The 18,775-nt window shown below is 53.1% G+C and overlaps 1 protein-coding gene across 2 annotated transcripts in view; it reads right to left on the minus strand.

Annotated features, from left to right (window-relative positions):
- The window catches only part of LOC122371881 (attractin-like protein 1), a 28,189-nt gene that overhangs the window by 7,255 nt on the left and 2,159 nt on the right, over window positions 1-18,775 (minus strand). For both annotated transcript variants that reach the window (XM_043348635.1, XM_043348634.1), the window contains exons 2-14: window positions 18,116-18,313; window positions 17,498-17,626; window positions 15,315-15,514; window positions 12,883-13,071; window positions 7,460-7,539; window positions 7,027-7,303; window positions 6,625-6,808; window positions 5,907-6,339; window positions 5,448-5,615; window positions 4,955-5,093; window positions 4,462-4,582; window positions 2,865-2,959; window positions 2,411-2,584 (exon numbers count right to left, since the gene is read on the minus strand). In XM_043348635.1, the coding sequence (XP_043204570.1) occupies window positions 2,411-2,584; window positions 2,865-2,959; window positions 4,462-4,582; window positions 4,955-5,093; window positions 5,448-5,615; window positions 5,907-6,339; window positions 6,625-6,808; window positions 7,027-7,303; window positions 7,460-7,539; window positions 12,883-13,071; window positions 15,315-15,514; window positions 17,498-17,626; window positions 18,116-18,313 (2,387 nt within the window). The remainder of the gene's footprint in view (window positions 1-2,410; window positions 2,585-2,864; window positions 2,960-4,461; window positions 4,583-4,954; window positions 5,094-5,447; window positions 5,616-5,906; window positions 6,340-6,624; window positions 6,809-7,026; window positions 7,304-7,459; window positions 7,540-12,882; window positions 13,072-15,314; window positions 15,515-17,497; window positions 17,627-18,115; window positions 18,314-18,775) is intronic.

Consider the following 18,775-nt stretch of genomic DNA (forward strand, 5'->3'; position numbering starts at 1 on the left):
CAGTTTTTAATAGCAATCAATGGTACACCGTCGACACCGACGGCTTTTGAAGAGGATAGTTCATTCAGATATTTGGAAAGCTCAGGAAGTGTCACAGGATGTAGGATCAGGTTTGTGGAGATGACACGGGGCGGCTTGTGTGAGATATCAGGCATGTCGTTGCCAATATGACGCTCCTTCAGCTCTGTGGCAATGCGGGGACCAACCGAGGCGAAGTCGCGGTTGAATTCGTCGGCTTTTTCAGTCCCTAAAGGTTCGGAGGAGCTGTCAGTCCCTGGGCGTATGGCGAAGTTTCGAATGTTCCTCCAAAAATTTGTTCGGTCCGATAGCATTGAAGAACACAAGTAATCCCGCTTGGATTTGGCAAGAAGACGCTTGACACGGTTTCGAAGGTGGCGGTACGTTGACAGATCAGACTCTGCACCAGATGCACGCCAGATTGTAAAAGCACGGTCCCGCTCGTCCATGATCTCTCGCAGTTCCGGGTTATTTTCAACCCAAGGACAGTGTGGACGGCGCGGCGTCACAGTTTTAGTTGGACAGTAAATATCAATAGCGCTGAGCCATACTTTCATGAATTCCTCTAATTTGCTTTCGATCCCCTCCGCCCGATACAGAGGTTGCCAGTCGGCCTGTAACAGATGCAGACACAGCGCGTCCCAGTTAACTTTTCGCCAGGGGCGGATCTGAAAAGACTGGCGCGGTGATTTATGACGACGGAGTGGAACGCGGGCCAAGATAGTCATATGGTCGGCTATGGGCACCGGAGGTATTGTTACCGAGCATTCCGAAATGGGCAGGCTTGTGATGATATGATCGAGAGTGGAGGGTGGATTGAATCGAGTAGGGGAACTGATGAGCTGTGAGAGGTTAAGATCACTTAAAACAGATGTATATAGACGCGTGCTTGGAGCAGAGGGACACAGGAGGTTCACGTTAAAGTCACCAAGACAGAACACAGGCCGACCAGTAGCGATGGCGGCTTGTAGTTGGAGATGGAGACTGTCCAAACCTGCTGCGGTCGGCTGAGAGGGTGGGCGGTAGAAGACACCCACAGTGATTGAGCGTCTCCCGCCCCCGCTGATGGAGACCCACAGAGATTCACTAGAAACACTGTCACTGGTAATCGAGAGAGTATCACATTTTAATTGTTCGCGGTAAAGAATGGCAACGCCGCCTCCACGAGTTCCCGCCCCCGGACGATCGCACCGCACCATTTTATATCCAGGGAATACCAGAAATTTCTTTTTGACGTTTTCAGATAGCCAGGTCTCAGTTAAACAAAAAACGTCAATTTTGTGATCAGATAGAGTCTGCTGGACACTGTCCATGTTGGGCATCAGTGAACGGACATTTGCGTGTCCGATGATCAGCGAACGAGCGGTGGCCGACCGGGCTGGAGCATCGTCATTGCCGGATGGCCGCTGTTGCGCTGAGGTCGGCGGCTGAGTGAGGTGTATCGCCGTCCGCCTGGTCTGGCTGATGGTGAGCCGAACAGAGGCCTCCGGTGGCTGGCCAGGACTGTCATGGCTGGTGTCACGGTTTGGTTGTCGGCACCCTACACGACGGGGAGAGACCCCGGTGCCTGGAGCGCTCAGATGGCTGTCGGCGCTCCATTCCCCCCGGAAGATTTTCACCTTCCTGCCGGCCCTGCATCCCCTCCGCCGAGACCGTCGGCGGCGGGCGGGACGGCCCTGCCCATCGACCACTTCAAGGTCGTCGTTAGCGACGGCCGCCGGACCCGCCCCAGTGGGACGGGGAGGGGAGCGGTCCGTCGCCGGACAGCGGCGACTCGACGGTGGGGGAAGTTGGGGTGCTTGCTGATTGGTGACTGGCCTGGTGTTCATCCGCGCCGATGGGAAACATAGTTCTTGGTTTTATGCCGATAACTTGGAAGCCGTTCAGAATATCGAAGATATGATGATGTTGGAGTGATCCTAGCCGAAAATTGACCTTGGTCGAAGTGTTGCAGGTGTTGTTTCTCGAAGTTCAGATTTCTGGCGAGACACAAGGCGAGCACGCTGGCGACGAAGATCAGCAGATGATGCAAATGTTTTTAGCCGATAATAAGGTTGAAAAGCACTCACGATTCCGAATGTTGGCTTCAGTAGTACACAGGTCCACTAAAACACCTTCTGCCACGGTTTGAAGAAGTAAAGCGGCCTAAAACGGAGAAAAAGCGAAAAAGAACTGGGAGCGGCTGGGGGTCGCTCCCTAGCGCCGCGCCCGACAGACCTAATTGAGTTACGAGCCGCATACTCCCAACTCCACCCCAATCAGCCTAGGCTGATCTCAAATCCTCAAACTCAGTCTCCTGCTAACCCTACTCTAGCTCCCCCGTATCACCTCACGTCGCTCCAAACTCTCTAACTCCCAAACTCCCCTCCGAACTCCCTCCGGTCCCACTCACGCGGGCAGCTGAGGAAGTTCCAGCGTTTCTTGGGGCAGGTGGCGTTGGTCGGGCCGGCGAACCCGCCTCTCAGACAGGTGCCGACACCGGTGCCGGAGCCGTTATCACACCAGCCGCAGCCCGGGTCCTCCTGACACCGTTCGCACGTCTTGTGCGCGTTACACGAGAAACCGCCTGCGGGGAGCGCGGTCAGGGCAGGTCAGCACATAAACGTAGGCCAGTAGTCAGGGAAACGATACCAGGGGAAACCGTTCGAAAAATCAGCCTTAGGAAAATTAGCCAACACGGTCAGCAAAACAAGTATATCAACTGAAGTAAACAGTATCAAGATGGCCCATCTTGATACTAAGGTCCAAAAATCATCACCATCATCATCATCATCTAAGATGAGCTGGAAACAATATCCCGGGAGAGATGACACAATTGACCGGTTAGTGATGCTGACGTCACTCACCCGGCGGGATGGCGTCACACTTTGGTTTCTGCGTGGTCCACTCCATGCACTGGCCGTACGGGAACGAGGCCACATACGCGTTGTTCTCCACACACCTGCGGCAGAGGCCGGGCCAGGTTAGGGTGGACTGTAGGGGGCGTGGAGGGATAAATGGCAGGTGCAGTTACTAAGCACTCAGCTTGCAATGCAGCACAAACAACCGAAGGGAGGAGGGAAGGAAACGAAGGAATACAATTTAACAAATTAGCAACGGCCAATATCTTTAACCCGCGCCCCGCTGGGCTATTCAGCCATACGCGCCCTGCTGGGGGGGGGGGGGGCAGATTCTGCCCCCCCCCCCCTGTCTAACTTCCGAACCGATGGTCGTAGAAAGACGGGAAAAACGGCAATCGAAAGCTCTCAACAAGGCGGATCTTAAGAGCCCAAATTTTTTTGCTTAAGTAGGTCAGAGGTCAGGTCAAGGTCAGGTCAAGGGTACAAAATGCAAGTTTCTACAGTATCGGCCTTGCACCGTAGTTGCCGAAGAATGGACTGAGACTGATTGCCCAAAACGTGTTCTTAGACTACCAAGACAATATTCGTTGCATAAAATGTCATTCAAAGGTCAAGGTCAAGGTCAGGTTAGATCAGGTCAGGTCACCAAAAACAAAATATAGAAAGGGGCATGTGCGACACATGTTTTATGGGTCATTTTACTCATAGAATTCAATAGGCACACTCAATAAGTGATATGGACCACCTCTGGATGAATTTCAGGTCGAGGTCAGGTCAAGGTCAGGTCAAGTGAGGTCAAATTTTGAAGTTGGTTGTTAAGGCCTAAAAAGGTGTCTATCTGATGCAGTTTTTCACGGCGAATCGAATGGTGCTATTTTTGTTCCCGTACGAGGTCTAGAACTTCCAAAAAAATCATTTTTCAAATTTTTTTGTGTGTCGTGACGTCATAAAATTTTGAATAACTCCCACATTTTTGAACCGATTCTTCTAAAAATTGGTATGTAGGTGCACATAGACCACTTCTCTGACATATATTCCGTTTTTTTCGATACACTCAAAATTTTGGATTTTATAATTATTTTCCCAAAAAAGTCAGTTTTTTGAAAAAAATTGGATCAAAATCTAAAATTTTCAAAAAACCGAGATAGCCATTTGATAGACAAAGTAGAATCACGTATAACCTTTTTTGTTACGTCTTGATTCGTTCAAAAATGAAGATGTTAGCGGCGTTTGAAATTTTGCCGTTTTTGAGGCGAAAATGGCGAACATGACGTCACTAAAACGTCAATTTCTCAAAAATTTTCCGACGGATTTCGCTCAAATTTTCAGGGAACGTGTCCAATTGATGTATGATAAGGTACTAAAAGTTTGACGTCGCTGGCGTAACGCGTTTAGAAGTTATTGGCGAAAAACGGGAGGGGGGCAGATTCTGCCCCCCCCCCCAGCGGGGCGCGGGTTAACACATTGTTGCTTCTTCCGTCCCGATGCGTCTCAAAATAAAAATGCACTGCGTATAACTGTTCAGAGCATTCGTAAACCATACTCCACTGCAGCTCAGTGCTCTTCAGAGTAGCGTCCGCCGCCTGAGTGAATCCATACTGACCTCATTTTGTTGATGCACCACATGCAGCTGGCGGCCGTGCAGTTGGCACACGTGGTCCGCTCACTACACGACGGGCCGCACGGCGCCTGCGGAATCTGACTCGCCATCTGAGTCTTGTTGGCTGCGGGGAGAGAGAAAGGGAGGGTTCAGTGAGGGCTGGATACGTCGGACAGGGGGCAGTGAATCCGCTTTGATGAAACCGCAGTTGAGAATTCGGTGATCACCGAGACATGGGTATTATACCTTATAGCTGGTTTTATAAGTAACTGAAAACGAAAGAGTACAGCTGAACTTCTGAACACATTACTATCATGGGAATAGTCCCTCAGCTATCGGGGCAACAGCTGGCCGTTCTACCTTTGGTTTGTAATTGTATGTATGTGCAGCACTGGACGACCTACCTTTGGTCTGTATGTATGTGTAGCACTTGTGGTCGTGCTCCCACTTGCAGTAGGACTCTGTGTGACAGGCGTGGTCTGGTTTGGTGACCTACCTTTGGTCTGTATGTATGTGTAGCACTTGTGGTCGTGCTCCCACTTGCAGTAGGACTCTGTGTGACAGGCGTGGCAGTTGTGCAGCAGGTTGCAGTTGGACGCGTGGCTCGGCTGGCACTGGTCGTCTGACGTGATCGGCTGAGAACAATCGAGAAGAGATATCTCAGTTAGGAGCGAGCACTGGTGACACACAAGCGGCGCATAGTTGTTTATGACACAGGGCAGGTACAGGCGACACAACGCTGGACGGAACTCGTGGACTCGGCATACAATTATAAACAAATTTAACAACAGAATACACCAATGCTATATAGTTTTAATATCCACACGCAAGGAGAGCGGGTAGTCAATCACTTACCGATTCGCCTGTAATAGCTGGGCCGAAACTAAACCACGCACCATGCTAGCGACACAAACCTTACACCTCTCCCTCCCACGGCTCCTTAACCAATATCCAGCCTTCTTCCTCCCCGGCCGCCTTACTGTACCCACCTTGACGATTCCCTTGCACTTTTGGTGCGCGCAGCTGCTGCCGCACCAGACGCAGTCGTGCCGCGAGTGGATACAGGTCGGACAGGAGGTGATCTCGGCGCACCACTCGGCCGGCGACGGGCCGCCCGCGTCCTCCTCCTCGCCATCGTCCAGACAGATGTCGTGCGTCTGAAGGTGCGGGGTAGACGGGAGGGGTGAGGGCCACGTATCGACGGTACTGGTACGTGCAGACACGAGTTTGCGAATATGGACCTGAACATCGCAGGACTTTCTGCCCAGCTGTATCAGACACCTGAGTGAAGTTTTCCATAAAACCATACCACGCAACGGCAAACATTTGAGCAAGTAATTCAAACGCGGTGAAACCCGAAACGCGTGTTCTATGGCACAGAGAACGCTCAGCCCCTCAAACCCCTTGAACTCCTGATCAACCCACCCAAGCCTCCCTCCGTCTCCCACCTTTGAGCTGGCCTGTGAGAAGGGCTCACAGGTCCGTGTCTTCCTGTTCCAGGTGCACTTGACGCCGATGGTGGCGCTGGTGGCTCCCAGACAGGACTTTTTGCTGCTGTAGCCACGGCACTGGCCGGGCGTGAATCGGATGACGTCGCTGAACGTGCGCCCGTTGTAGCCGCCCACCACGTACATGCTCTCGGCGTAGGTGACGGCCGCGTGTCCGTACCGGGACAGGTCGTGCGGGAAGTGTGCCGGCGGCCGGAGCGTGTGCCACCGGTCGCAGGCCGGGTCGTACGCCAGGAACGACTGGCTGTAGCAGCGCGCGCCCTGGCTGTAGGACGTGTCGTTGTGCGTGTTGCCGCCGAACACCAGCACCAGGCCGTCCAGGTAGACGGCCGAGTGGAGGAAACGCGACGAGTCCACCGGCGACAGGCGCTTCCTGGGGACGGGAGGGAGGCCGCGTCAGCGGGACGCCAATCGTGACAGGGAATGGGTCAGACGCTGCTAATGCAGTCATTGCAATGCCGCTATGCCATCGGTATAACTCCATCGGTTGTGTTCAACATAATGAAATAAGCGCAGAATGACAGAAGTAGAGTAACTCAGTTTTCAATTTACGCGCAATCGTCCACATAGCTCACTGACGAGACTAATGGCGAAGGCTACAGTAGGATTACCACATCATCTCAAAGCCTCTCTGGCCGACTAGGATATCTCCACTCACCACTTCATGGTCTCGGGGTCGAGCGAGTGGAGCAGGTTGGAGAGCGAGTAGGTGGCGATGTTGTCGGACAGGTGGCCCCCGTAGACGTACACCAGCCGACTGTGCGGGTCCCAGACGCTGCTGTGGCCGTAGCTGCCCTTCAGCAGCGCGCCCTGCGACCCGTGCACGCTCCACTTGCCCGTGCCTGGCGGAAGGGAGGGAGACGTCAGTACTGAAGTTTACAAGAAAAGGAATCCCACAGCAGCCTGCTACAGAGCAGCTATCAGTATCCAACTTCAAACCAATATGACAATTCAAACTCCCATCCCCTGACGGCACCCTGGGCGACACCTCACCCATACCTTCCCTCCCACCCCTCTCTCAGCCAACCCACTCCCTGCCACGGCTTCCGTCCCCACCTACCGAAGTGGTACGTCTGCACGTAGTTGACGTATCCGTAGACGGGCGAGTGTCCGAACAGCACCAGCATGCGATCGTCGCCGATCACCACGGCCGAGTGGCCGACGACGGCCAGCGGGCCGCAGACCACATCACCGCGGTAGCAGCCCTCTGATCGCACGTGCTTCAGCTCCCACTGCTTGGTGGTGGTGTCCAGCGCCCACAGCTCGTGCGTGATGGCGCCGCCGTACTTGCCGACGTCGTCCTCGTACCGCACGCCGCCGTACATGTACACGTTATCCTGTCACAGAGAGGGAGGGAGAGAGTAGGGGGAAGGGAAGGGGGAATGTCAGAGGGCTGACAAAAATAAAACGTCGCTGTCAAACGATACGATTTTGTACACAAGGCATATACGATGCCTCCAACCAGCCCACTCATCCCATCCGATCTAACTCACCCCTCTGAGAACAGCGGAGTGGCCGTAGCGGCCCTTGGGCACCTGGCTGCCCGACGTGTGAATCTCCTCCCAGACGCCGCCTGCCGGAGAACGGAAACATTCAGACCACTGCTAGAGATCGAACAACTTCAGAGAACTGTCAGAGACCGGACGGTCATGCGATTACCTAAGTATTTTTACGATAAATAATGTTGTTTGTTACGTCCACGTACTATTGTTTCGTAATGCATATAACATATTTTCTCGTTGCATTGCCTCCAGCTTATATAATCATCGACTCATGTAACTTCTGCCACACATATCTAGCCGTACATGGACTTGAAATCCGACGATCAGGATATAAGCTCAAAACACTGCAACTTTAACGACATTTACGAGATGTGTGGCTAAATACGGAATGGCGAATGCCATGACTTGGGTTGTTTTTAACGTCTGGCCCAAGATATCCAACCGTTCCGTGCAAAACAATGACAGAGGAGAATCAGTAAAAGGTAGCGAACCCTACCGCAACCATACTTTTTCAAACAAGCTAATTCGCTTCACGAATTCGAAAACAGTCTCTTTGTTCACAATTCAGCCACATCGGTACAGCCATAATTCCCGTCTGGACAAACACTCGGGGCATCTGTGGGTCAGTCACGGTTTACAAACTCCATCATCACGTCATCCAGCTGCCAATCACAGCTCGCTCACGGTGACACCGAACCAACAGAACACACGGCGGCGCCGTCTCCGGGGCAGTTCCACACATCAGACCGTGTTTGGACGGACCGGTGATTGTAGCCCCCGGCGGCAGAATGAGAGGTAATGGGGGGACATTTGGCTCGACCAAACCAGCGACTCGAGTGGCTCCCTGTCCCCGCACAGGGGGCGGACTCGGCGGCTCGACAGACGACCAGCACAGAGTGCGGGTCGGAGCGGACGGTCCGTGGTGGTCTACAGACGCTGTGAGTCAGTGTGGCCGGTACGGCGCAGCCGAGGACGGCACAGCTCCGACACAGCTCCAGCGCAGTCGAGGGAAAGAAAAGCTTCGTTGGACCAGAGACTTGATTGTTTGCATCGGCCGACCGACACCCAGCTTCCAGGCAGTCTGGCGGCAGCATGACACGGACAACATTGCCGCCAGGCGCCAATTGGTCTCCAACCGTAGCAGGTGGTACGATTCATTAATCCCGAAAGAAACGGCGATCTTCAAACACGAACGGCACTGTGCAGAGACGCAGCAGCTGTAGTCCAAGCAATCTCAGCCAACAACGGTCGTCAGACGCAGAACCTAGCCCGACCCGGCCGTGACCGGCCAGCAGCCCCACCCGGCGGCGATGCGCGTCTCCGCCGCCGCTTTGCCGGCTGTCCTGGTGGCGGCGCTCCTCTCCGTCTGCCACTGCCAGCGGAGCTTCGTCTACCCGCGGCGGGAGGCGCCCGCGGCGCCCCTGGAGTCGCTCGGCGCCCCGCTGTCGGCGCCCAGTCTGACCGGCTGCGCCCGCCGGTGCGGCGTCCAGCCGCGGTGCGCCGCGTTCCAGGACAGCGGCGGCCTGTGCCGGCTGTTCGCGCCGCCGGCGCCCACAGAGGAGGGGTCGGGCGGGCCGCTGGGACCGGACCTGCCGCCGGCGCCGCTCCCCGCCGGGCCCCTGCACCAGCTGACCTCCACCAGCGCCACCTACCTGTACGGCGGCCGGCGGTGGCGCACCACGGCCCTGCTCGAGCGCGCCGTGCCGCGGAGCGCCGCCGTGGCCGCCTGCGGCTCTCTCCGACCCCCCGGCCGCCTGCCCGTCATACACAGCGCCGAGAAGAACGCGCACGTGCGCTCCGTGCTGACCCCCGGCGGCCGGGACGGCTGGCTGGGAATGGCCACCGCCGACCTGCCGCCGTACGGCTTCTGGGACGACCACTCGCCTCTCGACTGGACCAACTGGGACGGGGTCACCAGTCCCGAGTCGCCCGAGCCGAACGGGTACGCGATGAACGACACGCTGCCGGTGGACGCGGCGGCCATGGACCCGGCCGGCCTCTGGTACGACACCTCGTCCCGGCTGGAGAACGTGCCTCTCTGCGACCAGCAGCTCGGCTGAGCGGAAAGTACTGGTAGGCGCGACCGACCTCTAGTCTGGAGAACGTGCCTCTCTGTGACCAGTGGGTTGGCAAGGATTGAGCGCTGGCTCCGAGCACAGCGGGAGCAGCCCCAGACATCACAGGGTTACCATAGCTGTTTAAAGTTTGTTCTAATGAGCCTAAAATTAGTAAGACTCGATGTTTAAAACGACTGCATTGTGTTTACTTGTCTCTAGGCGGTATGTTGACAAAACACACAATGCTGTCTGAAACATGCTATGGCCGTCAGTTTCGTTGCGCATTTTCGTTTCACTTGCTGGTGCAAACGTTCGGTGGTGTCTAAATTGCATTCCTAGTACGAAGCCGTATAAAATGTAAAGCCCAGTTTCTCCAACCGGTTGAATCGAACGAATAAACAATTTAGAAATAAATATCGTTGACAGATGTAGTTTGTCGTCTACCTGGTCCAAAGTTGTCAAAGTATTTGTACCAAATGAACTCCAATCAAGGCAAATTGATAGGGGACTCAAAGCACACTTAAGCGAATAATCGTACACAGGGCCTTGTCGAGCTCACGGAATAACAAACAACGAACATGTAAAGTAACATACGGCTGAACTATGGTCTATGCACGTTCTACATCCGAAACCAAATGAAATGATAGGATCACGTTGTCTGAGTGTCCTGATACACGTCCTTACTGGATTAGTTTGGGTGGGTGACAACAAGAAGCGAGCGAAAAGAGAACCTACGTAATTATTCAACAACAAAACCGTCACTTAACCACCGCAATTAGTGCGGAAGCTGCCGTAATTACTAATTAACGATACCACTTAACACAATCACGAGTAAAAACAGTGTTTATTCCATTGTTCATCAACTGAATTCTGTTATTGATCTTGGGTAAAACAATCATAACCCGCGTCACCACCCCAGCTGATCGGCAAAGTAAAGAAACAATGAACAACTGAAAGCATAAAAGACATAAGCTTCAAACACAACTGTGTTCCTTCAATTACTCCGACCCAGCCCGGAGCGGCCTATTATAAGGCGGTGGACTTCGCCACACGGTCACGGACAGGATGCCCGTCAAAGACCAGTCGTCAGTAAAAATAAACCAATCCATTAATGGACCAAAGACTCCATAACGCGACCTACCAACCCAAAGGTTGAGTAAATAAATATTTCAGCTGATACTCTTAATCAACTGGCTGGCTAGATGCAGCTCGGTAAAGGCAGGGGTCGATAACACAGAACGAGTCAGCTACACCGCTATGACGCACTCGGTTTCCATGACAACCCCATCGAAGGCAATGCAGTAGTAACAAACATACGCTGCGCTATTAGCAGAAAAAACTCGATAATTACATAAGGGGTCGTATCTAGTTTCTGGCGACGGTACTAGTCGGGTCAGTGATGATAATGAGCTGAGTTCTATGACGCACGAGTAGCATGGAACACTGACGTCCAAATCAGAGAAGTGACGCGCCAGAGCAGGTAAATATTTGCTCCTTCAAGAGGTTCACAGAGCCAGCAGAAGCCTCAGACTGCCTGGACAGTTCTCAGTTCTGTACAGAACACTGCCCGCTGCCGCTGGGAGGCCCAGAAATCTCTCCAGCCGGACCAAAAGCGTTGTGGAGTGAGCCTGGCCTGCTACCTATATGGACGCATATCCCTTCTATCTGGAACAAGCTGTCTCGTCGGTATTCCATTTTACGGGATAAAACAAGACAAACCATACCTGCACGACAGTAAAACTCAAGGCAATTTTAAGGAACTAACCACTTTGAAAAGCCAGTTTTAAGTAACAGTATTTAATTGATCATACAAAAGTTGCGAAACCCTTCCCCATGAAGGTGCCCCCTTTCCAATAGTCACCAACGAGCTAAATGAACTAGAGTCATGCCACCCCGGTCACTTTCCGGATATGTCCCCTTAGCTCCATAGATTTGTACTCAGTCACTGTCGCAGGTTCATAGCACCAATGGTGCAGATCGTTCAATCGACAATCTTTGTCCGGCGGCTGAGCATTGAGCTGGCAGTCCCAGTTGATCTGTCATGTTCGTCACAAAAACATACGACTCTATGCATTTGACTATGTAGTTAACCCTCGCCGGACCTATTGGTTTTCTACATACGCGCCGGCCGAGGGGGGGGGGGGCGGGTACGACCCCCCCTCGCCGTTTCGCCCCTGGTGGAGCTAGCGCGTCGCGGAAAAAACGAGCGTGTGCGCCGTTACGAGACGCAGAGATTGGTACCCGATTTTAAGGTCCTAGGTCAACCGGTGACCTCTGAGGTCAGGTCAAGTGCCCCAGGGTACGGTTCAGTTTTTGGTGAATAACTTCGCAAAAAACCGCCGCAGAGCCGCGATTTTGGCAGCATCGTGTTCGCCTCGCTCAGGCGCGTCGAATGATATACTTTTTGTCCGGGTTAGGTCAACTTGGGGTGTTGACCTCAGGTCAAGGTCAGGTCAGCACCCCCAGGTCACGAAGTTGGTCGAAAGAGGTCATGTCGCATATCATTCGATTCGGCAGGTCTTCCTGAGTCCATTGGTGGCTTTCTCGACTCGCTAGCTCAATTTGATCAAGAGTTATTGACGAAAAACTAATATGACCTTGATGACGTCATAAATGACGTCACGGAAGGTCAACATTGCAAAAGTGACGCATCTAACCTTGCAAGGAGTGCATCAAATCACGATTCTGTGTGCTTGAGATAGTTGGAGATCGTTCCCGGCGCCAGAATAGCAGTTTTCATTTTTCCCCATTGACTTATAATGGTGAGGTCACGAAAATGACCTGACCTCATATGACCTTTAGGAAAAATCCGAGATATACAAGTTGTGAGACTCATAATGGATACTAGATCCTGCAAGTTTCATTTCCCTGTGACATCTCCTCTGGCAGTGAGGGCGTTGCGAAGTTGCGACATCTGAAGACCGTGCAGAGGTTCACTTATGACGTCATAGGTCAGTGACCTGACCTGGCCCAAAAATGCGGTTGGTGTCAAAAGATGCGGCTTGGATCAAAGGTCAGGTATGCCAAGTTTCAGCTCTCTATCGAAAACGTGTTCGGAGCTATTGCGAAAAAACCCTATGGGGGGGGGGGCGGCACCCGCCCCCCCTCGGCCGGCGAGGGTTAAAGCTAAGCTAGTGCGTGCGACACTTCGCCCACCGCACGGGCCATTGCATTAGTTGTAAAAATCCCCAGGTCAAACCCAACCCTATACTTCCCTACAAGCATCCTCACCACTACATCGCCGATGAAATGCATCCACTCCACATCCATCCCGCGTCCCAGAAGCCTTTCCACGTAGTGTCATCCACGGCCCGTCCACCGCAGCCCGTCCACAATGTCCACAGCCCGTCCACTCACCGTTAATGTCGTACTTGACCACGAAGGCAGTGGGGGTGAAGGACTCTCCGCCAAACAGCCAGATGGAGTCGCCTTTGATGATGGCCGCGTGCGAGGCGCGTCCGGCGGGCACGTACTTGGATGGCGGGTAGGGGGAGGGTGGCAGGAGCTCCCAGAAACCCTCCTCCTCCAGCTGACTGCAGTCCGAGCCTGGCGGACGGGCGGGACGGAGATCAGTGGGCGGTAGTGGCATAGAACACCTCTCTTATCACAGCCGACAAACATGGGAAGACGGCCATGAAACATTCTGTGCTGTCCGCAACATTTAGCGTGGTAGTTGGAGTTTATGATCCAGAACGGTATGGGGTCGGTCACACAGGAACGTATGACACTGCACTGGAACCAGATATTACAAATATTGGATTTAGTCAGTTGTATACATACTAGTTATTATGCATCCGTGATATGCATGATGACGTGATAAGTACCGTCACCAATGTGGTAGTATAGGACAGAACAGGCCTAATGGGACTGGAGTGAACCCTTCGACCAGCCGATGTTTCAAAATACCGAGAGACGGTAACATATTCGGCACGGTGCACACATTTAGAAGCTAGTCCCCAGAACAACCCTAGTATTTTATTACATATCATAGAATATCACTGTATATACTGAATACTGAATATACCCACTGAATATCCAATACAACTATTACAGTCTACAGATAAAAGTATCACTATCGAGCTCAAGTACCCAGAACAGATGTTAAGAAGCAGCTTTGATCATGCATCCTTGAACACTGTCAAAGTCTCCATAGATAATATCTCCAAGAGTAATATCCGAGTTATCCACCCATAAATGTGAGTGCATCCCAGCGAGGAGAGCACCCAGAAGCTGACAGGAACATGCAGAGGTTCGCTCAGCCGCGGCAGATCCTAGAGATCGCCACTAACATTGTGTACAACCCTGTACACAGTACACTGGGCACAGTGTCATTGCGACTGTAACTGCTGTGTCCCAGACCGATCCAAAGCCCGCAGACGGCCGCGACAGAGCAGAAGGCTTATTGCGCCCGGGTGCAGAGAGGTGTGTGATGTATGATCTTTCCCGGAGGCCAACACAGCACGACGGTATTCGTACGACCGTGCCGGGACGTACCAGCCGGTGTACGGCAGAAGCTGCCACCGAGTCGACCATCAGCGAACACAGCTTCTGGCGGGTTCATTTGATAATATAGCGCAGTCGAATGGTGACTGTGTTGTAACCGATATACACTACAGGTGTCGTCATTATCTTGTACCACAGCTACCTACCTATCTATCGACCAAAATCGATGTGACTCGGTCGCCAGAGAACAGCTTTGCCGCCATGGTCCCGTACCTAGGCTATAGCCGTGTTTAGAGTCGAGCCTTGAGACGGATTTGTGACGCCTTTGAGCCGATCACCTTCCCATTCAACACCTAAATCCCTGCATACTCGTACGTATCACACATAAAGATGACCAACACTCCTGACTGAGAATAGTCGCACCGCTCACCGCACAATCGGGGTCGTCTATCAGGTCACACCAGCTGCGTTGAAGCGCCATATTGCATTATGCACTGTTTAATTCCGTCCCCTTGTGACATCATTGTGTAACCTGTGTGTTAAGCACCATTGTAACAGCAGGAGCTGTCCGGTGTAGAGCCACCCGGGGCACTCCCAACACACAGCGCCAGTCGGCATACAATCCCCGCCCAGGATTTCACCGAGCGCAACGACCGGCACGCCCGTCCGCTACGCAGCGGTGAGCACAATCCCCCCCCCCCCCCCAATCAACAGTCATACCACCTGCATGGCGGTCCCGGTCCAGCTCATCGATCCTGAAGGGCTTTCGGACGGCGGTCCTTGACTCGCCCCTATGCCAGTCCCAATTCACCCCGTCCCCCTCGACTCATCCGTCCAACCCTCCCCTCACACGCATAGTGACCACTGTCCACAATATACTCACAACGTCTCCCCTCTGGCCCGGCCTGCCCCCTTATACGGACTTTTGTATCCGCGGTGGCAGCGGTAGCGGCGCTCGTTACTGACCCCTGTCCCCCAGTACTGACCTCTGATCCCCTATATACTGACCTCTGTATCCGCGGTGGCAGCGGCAGCGGCAGCGGTGCTGCTCACTGACCCCTGTCCCCCCTCTGACCCCTGACCCCTCTACTGACCTCTGTATCCGCGGTGGCAGCGGTGCCGGTGCTCGTCACTGACCCCTGTCCCTACACTGACCCCTGTCCCTACACTGACCCCTGTCCCCCAATACTGACCCCTCCCCCCTGTACTGACCTCTGTATCCACGGTGGCGGCGGCAGCGGCGCCTCACTGACCCCTGTCCCCCGATGTACTGACCTCTGTAGCCGCGGTGGCGGCGCCTCACTGACCCCTGTCCCCCAATACTGACCTCTGACCCCTCTACTGACCTCTGTATCCGCGGTGGCAGCGGCAGCGGTGCCGCTGCTGGTCACACTCGCCGTGGCCGCTGCAGTCGCGCGGGCAGTGCGGCTCGCTGCAGGCCCGGCCGCCCCAGCCGGCGTTACACGTGCACAGGCCCGACTCCGGGTCGCACGCGCCGTTCCCAGAGCAGTTGAGCGCGCTGGAGATACTGGGACACGAGTGGTACCTGCCGGGGAGCGAGGAGGGATTCAGACGGCGACTCCATTGGTACCTGAAGGGGAGGAAGAGAGAGAGAGAGAGATCATTGTATTAACCCGCGCCCGGCTGGGGGTCCTGGATTTCCACGCCCTGCTGGGGGGGGGGGGGGTGTTTGAACACCCCCCCTTCTAACTCGGCTCCTGGGCCACGTAGCGATACGCGGAAGGCGGCGTTCGAAAGAGCGTCAAAAATAATGAGGAAATCACTTCGGTCAATTTTTTGGTCATGTCAAAGGTCAGGTCACCAGAGGTCATTGAAGGCAAAATTTCGCCGATTTCCAGGTCGAATGTCGACAATTTCCAAGAAGCCAACGCATAACTCGGGAACCAATAGAGCTACGGCGCCGCGGAAAAGCGCATTCGATAGCCCAATTAACGCCCTTTCTGAGTAATTTTCTCAGATTTGACCTAACGTCAACGGTTTTGCCTGCAGGGGGCAAAAACTGCAAAAATAGCCTATTTTTTCGGAAACAGTTTTTCTGCAATAACTTTTAACCCAAGCCTTGTACGAGCTTACTTTTACCGGCATCGTGTTCCTCTCGTCAAGACGCATCGAATAAACTATAACTTGACCTTGAAAGGTCAACTTGAAAATTTGACCTCAGGTCAAGGTCATGACCTGACCGGAAAGGGTCATGTTGCATCTCAGTCGATCCGTATCGTCGAGCTGAACACATCTAAGGCGTTTTCATCGCTCTAGCATGCCTGTATCAAAAGTTATTTGCGAAAAACTGTTAGATACCATTCGTGACCTAAGATGACCTCAGGGCATAAACAGGGGTCACGGACACCATTTTCATGTTCAGTGTGCCTAAATCACTTGTAATTCAGTGTTTGGGAGTGTTTATAATGTCTTTCGTCCAAAAGAGGCGCATTTCAACTTTCTCCCATTGACTTATAATGGGGAGGTCGCAAAATTGACCTGACCTTAGGTCATCGATATCAAAATTCTGAGATATACATTTTGTACATGCTATTGCTCTTAGCAATCGCTGAAAGTTTCAAAGCGATCGGTCACTCGGTGTAGATATGACAGACATTGAAACTTTTTATGAGGTGAGGTCACTTCAAGTGACCTGGTGACCTGACCTTGAATGACCTTGGTCTGAAATTTTCACAACATGTGTAGAATTAATGTATGATAAGGTGTACCAAAAACGGCGGCGCTCCGCGCCGCCGTTTTTGAGATATTCGCGAAAAACCACAAGGGGGGGTGTTCAAACACCCCCCCCAGCAGGGCGCGGGTTAACAGACTCGAAGTCCAATAACATGGTTGGCTCGTACATGAACAAGGATCACACGTCACTGAGATGACAGCTGACGGTCCCACATCCTTTTGTAGGAGGAATATGTATACAAATCACTACCGACAATTTGAGCAATTATACAGTTTTCCGACTTTTCGATTCCGACTTTTCGAAGAGTAACCAGTTCAACGGGTAGAGGATTGTGCTACGTATGATGCAGTGTTAGTGATAATTTGGGTGGGTGCCAGGACTGCCGAGGTCAACTGTATATTAAATTGCCGGAGATCGAGAGGGGAGTTTCCGGGAAGCCTGTACCGAGAGATACAGGAGTAATGGACCGCATTCAATTAACGGGAAAGAGGTGTTTTATTAGAGTTACGATTTCATTATGTTATATTGGGGTGAACGGCAGAAAAGCAAGTGTGGCAGCGAAGAAAGTCATATTAAAAGGCACATCAGACATCATATTATAAACAAAAGCAATCATGTACCTATGACGTCCTAGCAAACCTTTATTAACACAATTACAATGGCGTAATGAACCGATCGGGGTTTTCTCCGTCTATTACGCATTGGCCTTAATAAGTAGGAAAACAGAGCGGTAAAGAGGATTTATTACCGGGCTCGGACTGATGTAACGAAAGATATCCGTCCATGGCATTCCTCAGTGCACGCCAGAAAACCACAGTCATGTCTGATACTCACTTGTATGTTATTTTGAAGCCGGTCATATTGTAGGCAGCATCCGAATAAAAATGCACGTAGGCCGATCCCGACTTTGCCTCCAAGGAGGTCAGGTTGTGAGTGGCGAACTTGTCCAGTTGCACCATGCCGCTGAAACAATAAACAATGCCCGTCTGCGCGATCACACCCCCGGGTGGCTACGGACGGGGCCGCGGCCGAAACCGCAGCACCGCTCGGCAGACTGGACTCCGTACGCCGCGACTTCCCTCACAGAGCCGGGCTGAAGGTGATCACACGGCGCCGGGTGGCACAGTGCCGTCTGCAGCCGTCTGACCCGGCGTATACGGACATACCGGAGCATCGATACAAATTAAACCACAGCTGATGCATCTCAGGAGATACCTACACCGTCAGTCACACCGGATCTCGACAATGAGCATTTAATGATCAAAGTTTGCAAACTTGCACAGTGTACACCCATTGTTATGTGCTCCCTCACTCATCACTTAGACTTATTGCTCTCCTTCACTTTCTCTCTACCTCCCGTACCCGACCACAGACGGCCAGCAGGTTCCTGTAGACACTGTCACAATATTCCACGCTCCCTCCTGTCTCTACCTCTCTCCCTCCCGGGCCCACCTATAGACGGCCAGCAGGTTGCTGTAGACGCTGTCGCCGTCGTAGATGTAGACGTGGTCCCATCCGCACTCGGTGGCGAAGTCGTCCACGTACAGCTGGATGGTGCGGTTGTCGGCGCCGTCGATCAGCCACGTGCACTGCATGTCGATCGAGTAGTTGCCGATCCCGTGGGTGATGACGCCCTCCGACTCAGTCAGCCTGCAGAGCATGGGAGGTGGAGTGGTGACGTGTACAGATGACAGGAGGTGGAGTGGTGACGTGTACAGATGACAGGAGGTGGAGTGGTGACATGTACAGATGACAGGAGGTGGAGTGGTGACATGTACAGATGACAGGAGGTGGAGTGGTGACATGTACAGATGACAGGAGGTGGAGTGGTGACATGACCTCTCAGCCTACCAAGGACAGGTGGAAATGGAGCTGCCACATGACTGTCTGCAGGGCAGTAGTGGTAGAGTAGTGAGATGACCTCAGGACACAAGAGATGGAGCAGCCACATGACCTGTCTGCAGGGCAGCAGTGGTGGAGCAGTGAGATGACCTCAGGGCACACGAGGTGGCAGGTGTTCTATCCCTGTCTGAGCGAACCTGAAGAGGATGCAGACAAAGCAAACAAAATCAGAGCTGCACAGTCAACACCAGTGGAGGTAAGCTCTGAGCA

This window comes from Amphibalanus amphitrite, unplaced genomic scaffold (genome assembly GCF_019059575.1).
Source record: "Amphibalanus amphitrite isolate SeventyFive unplaced genomic scaffold, NRLGWU_Aamphi_draft 001288F_arrow, whole genome shotgun sequence".
NCBI lineage: Eukaryota > Metazoa > Arthropoda > Thecostraca > Balanomorpha > Balanidae > Amphibalanus > Amphibalanus amphitrite.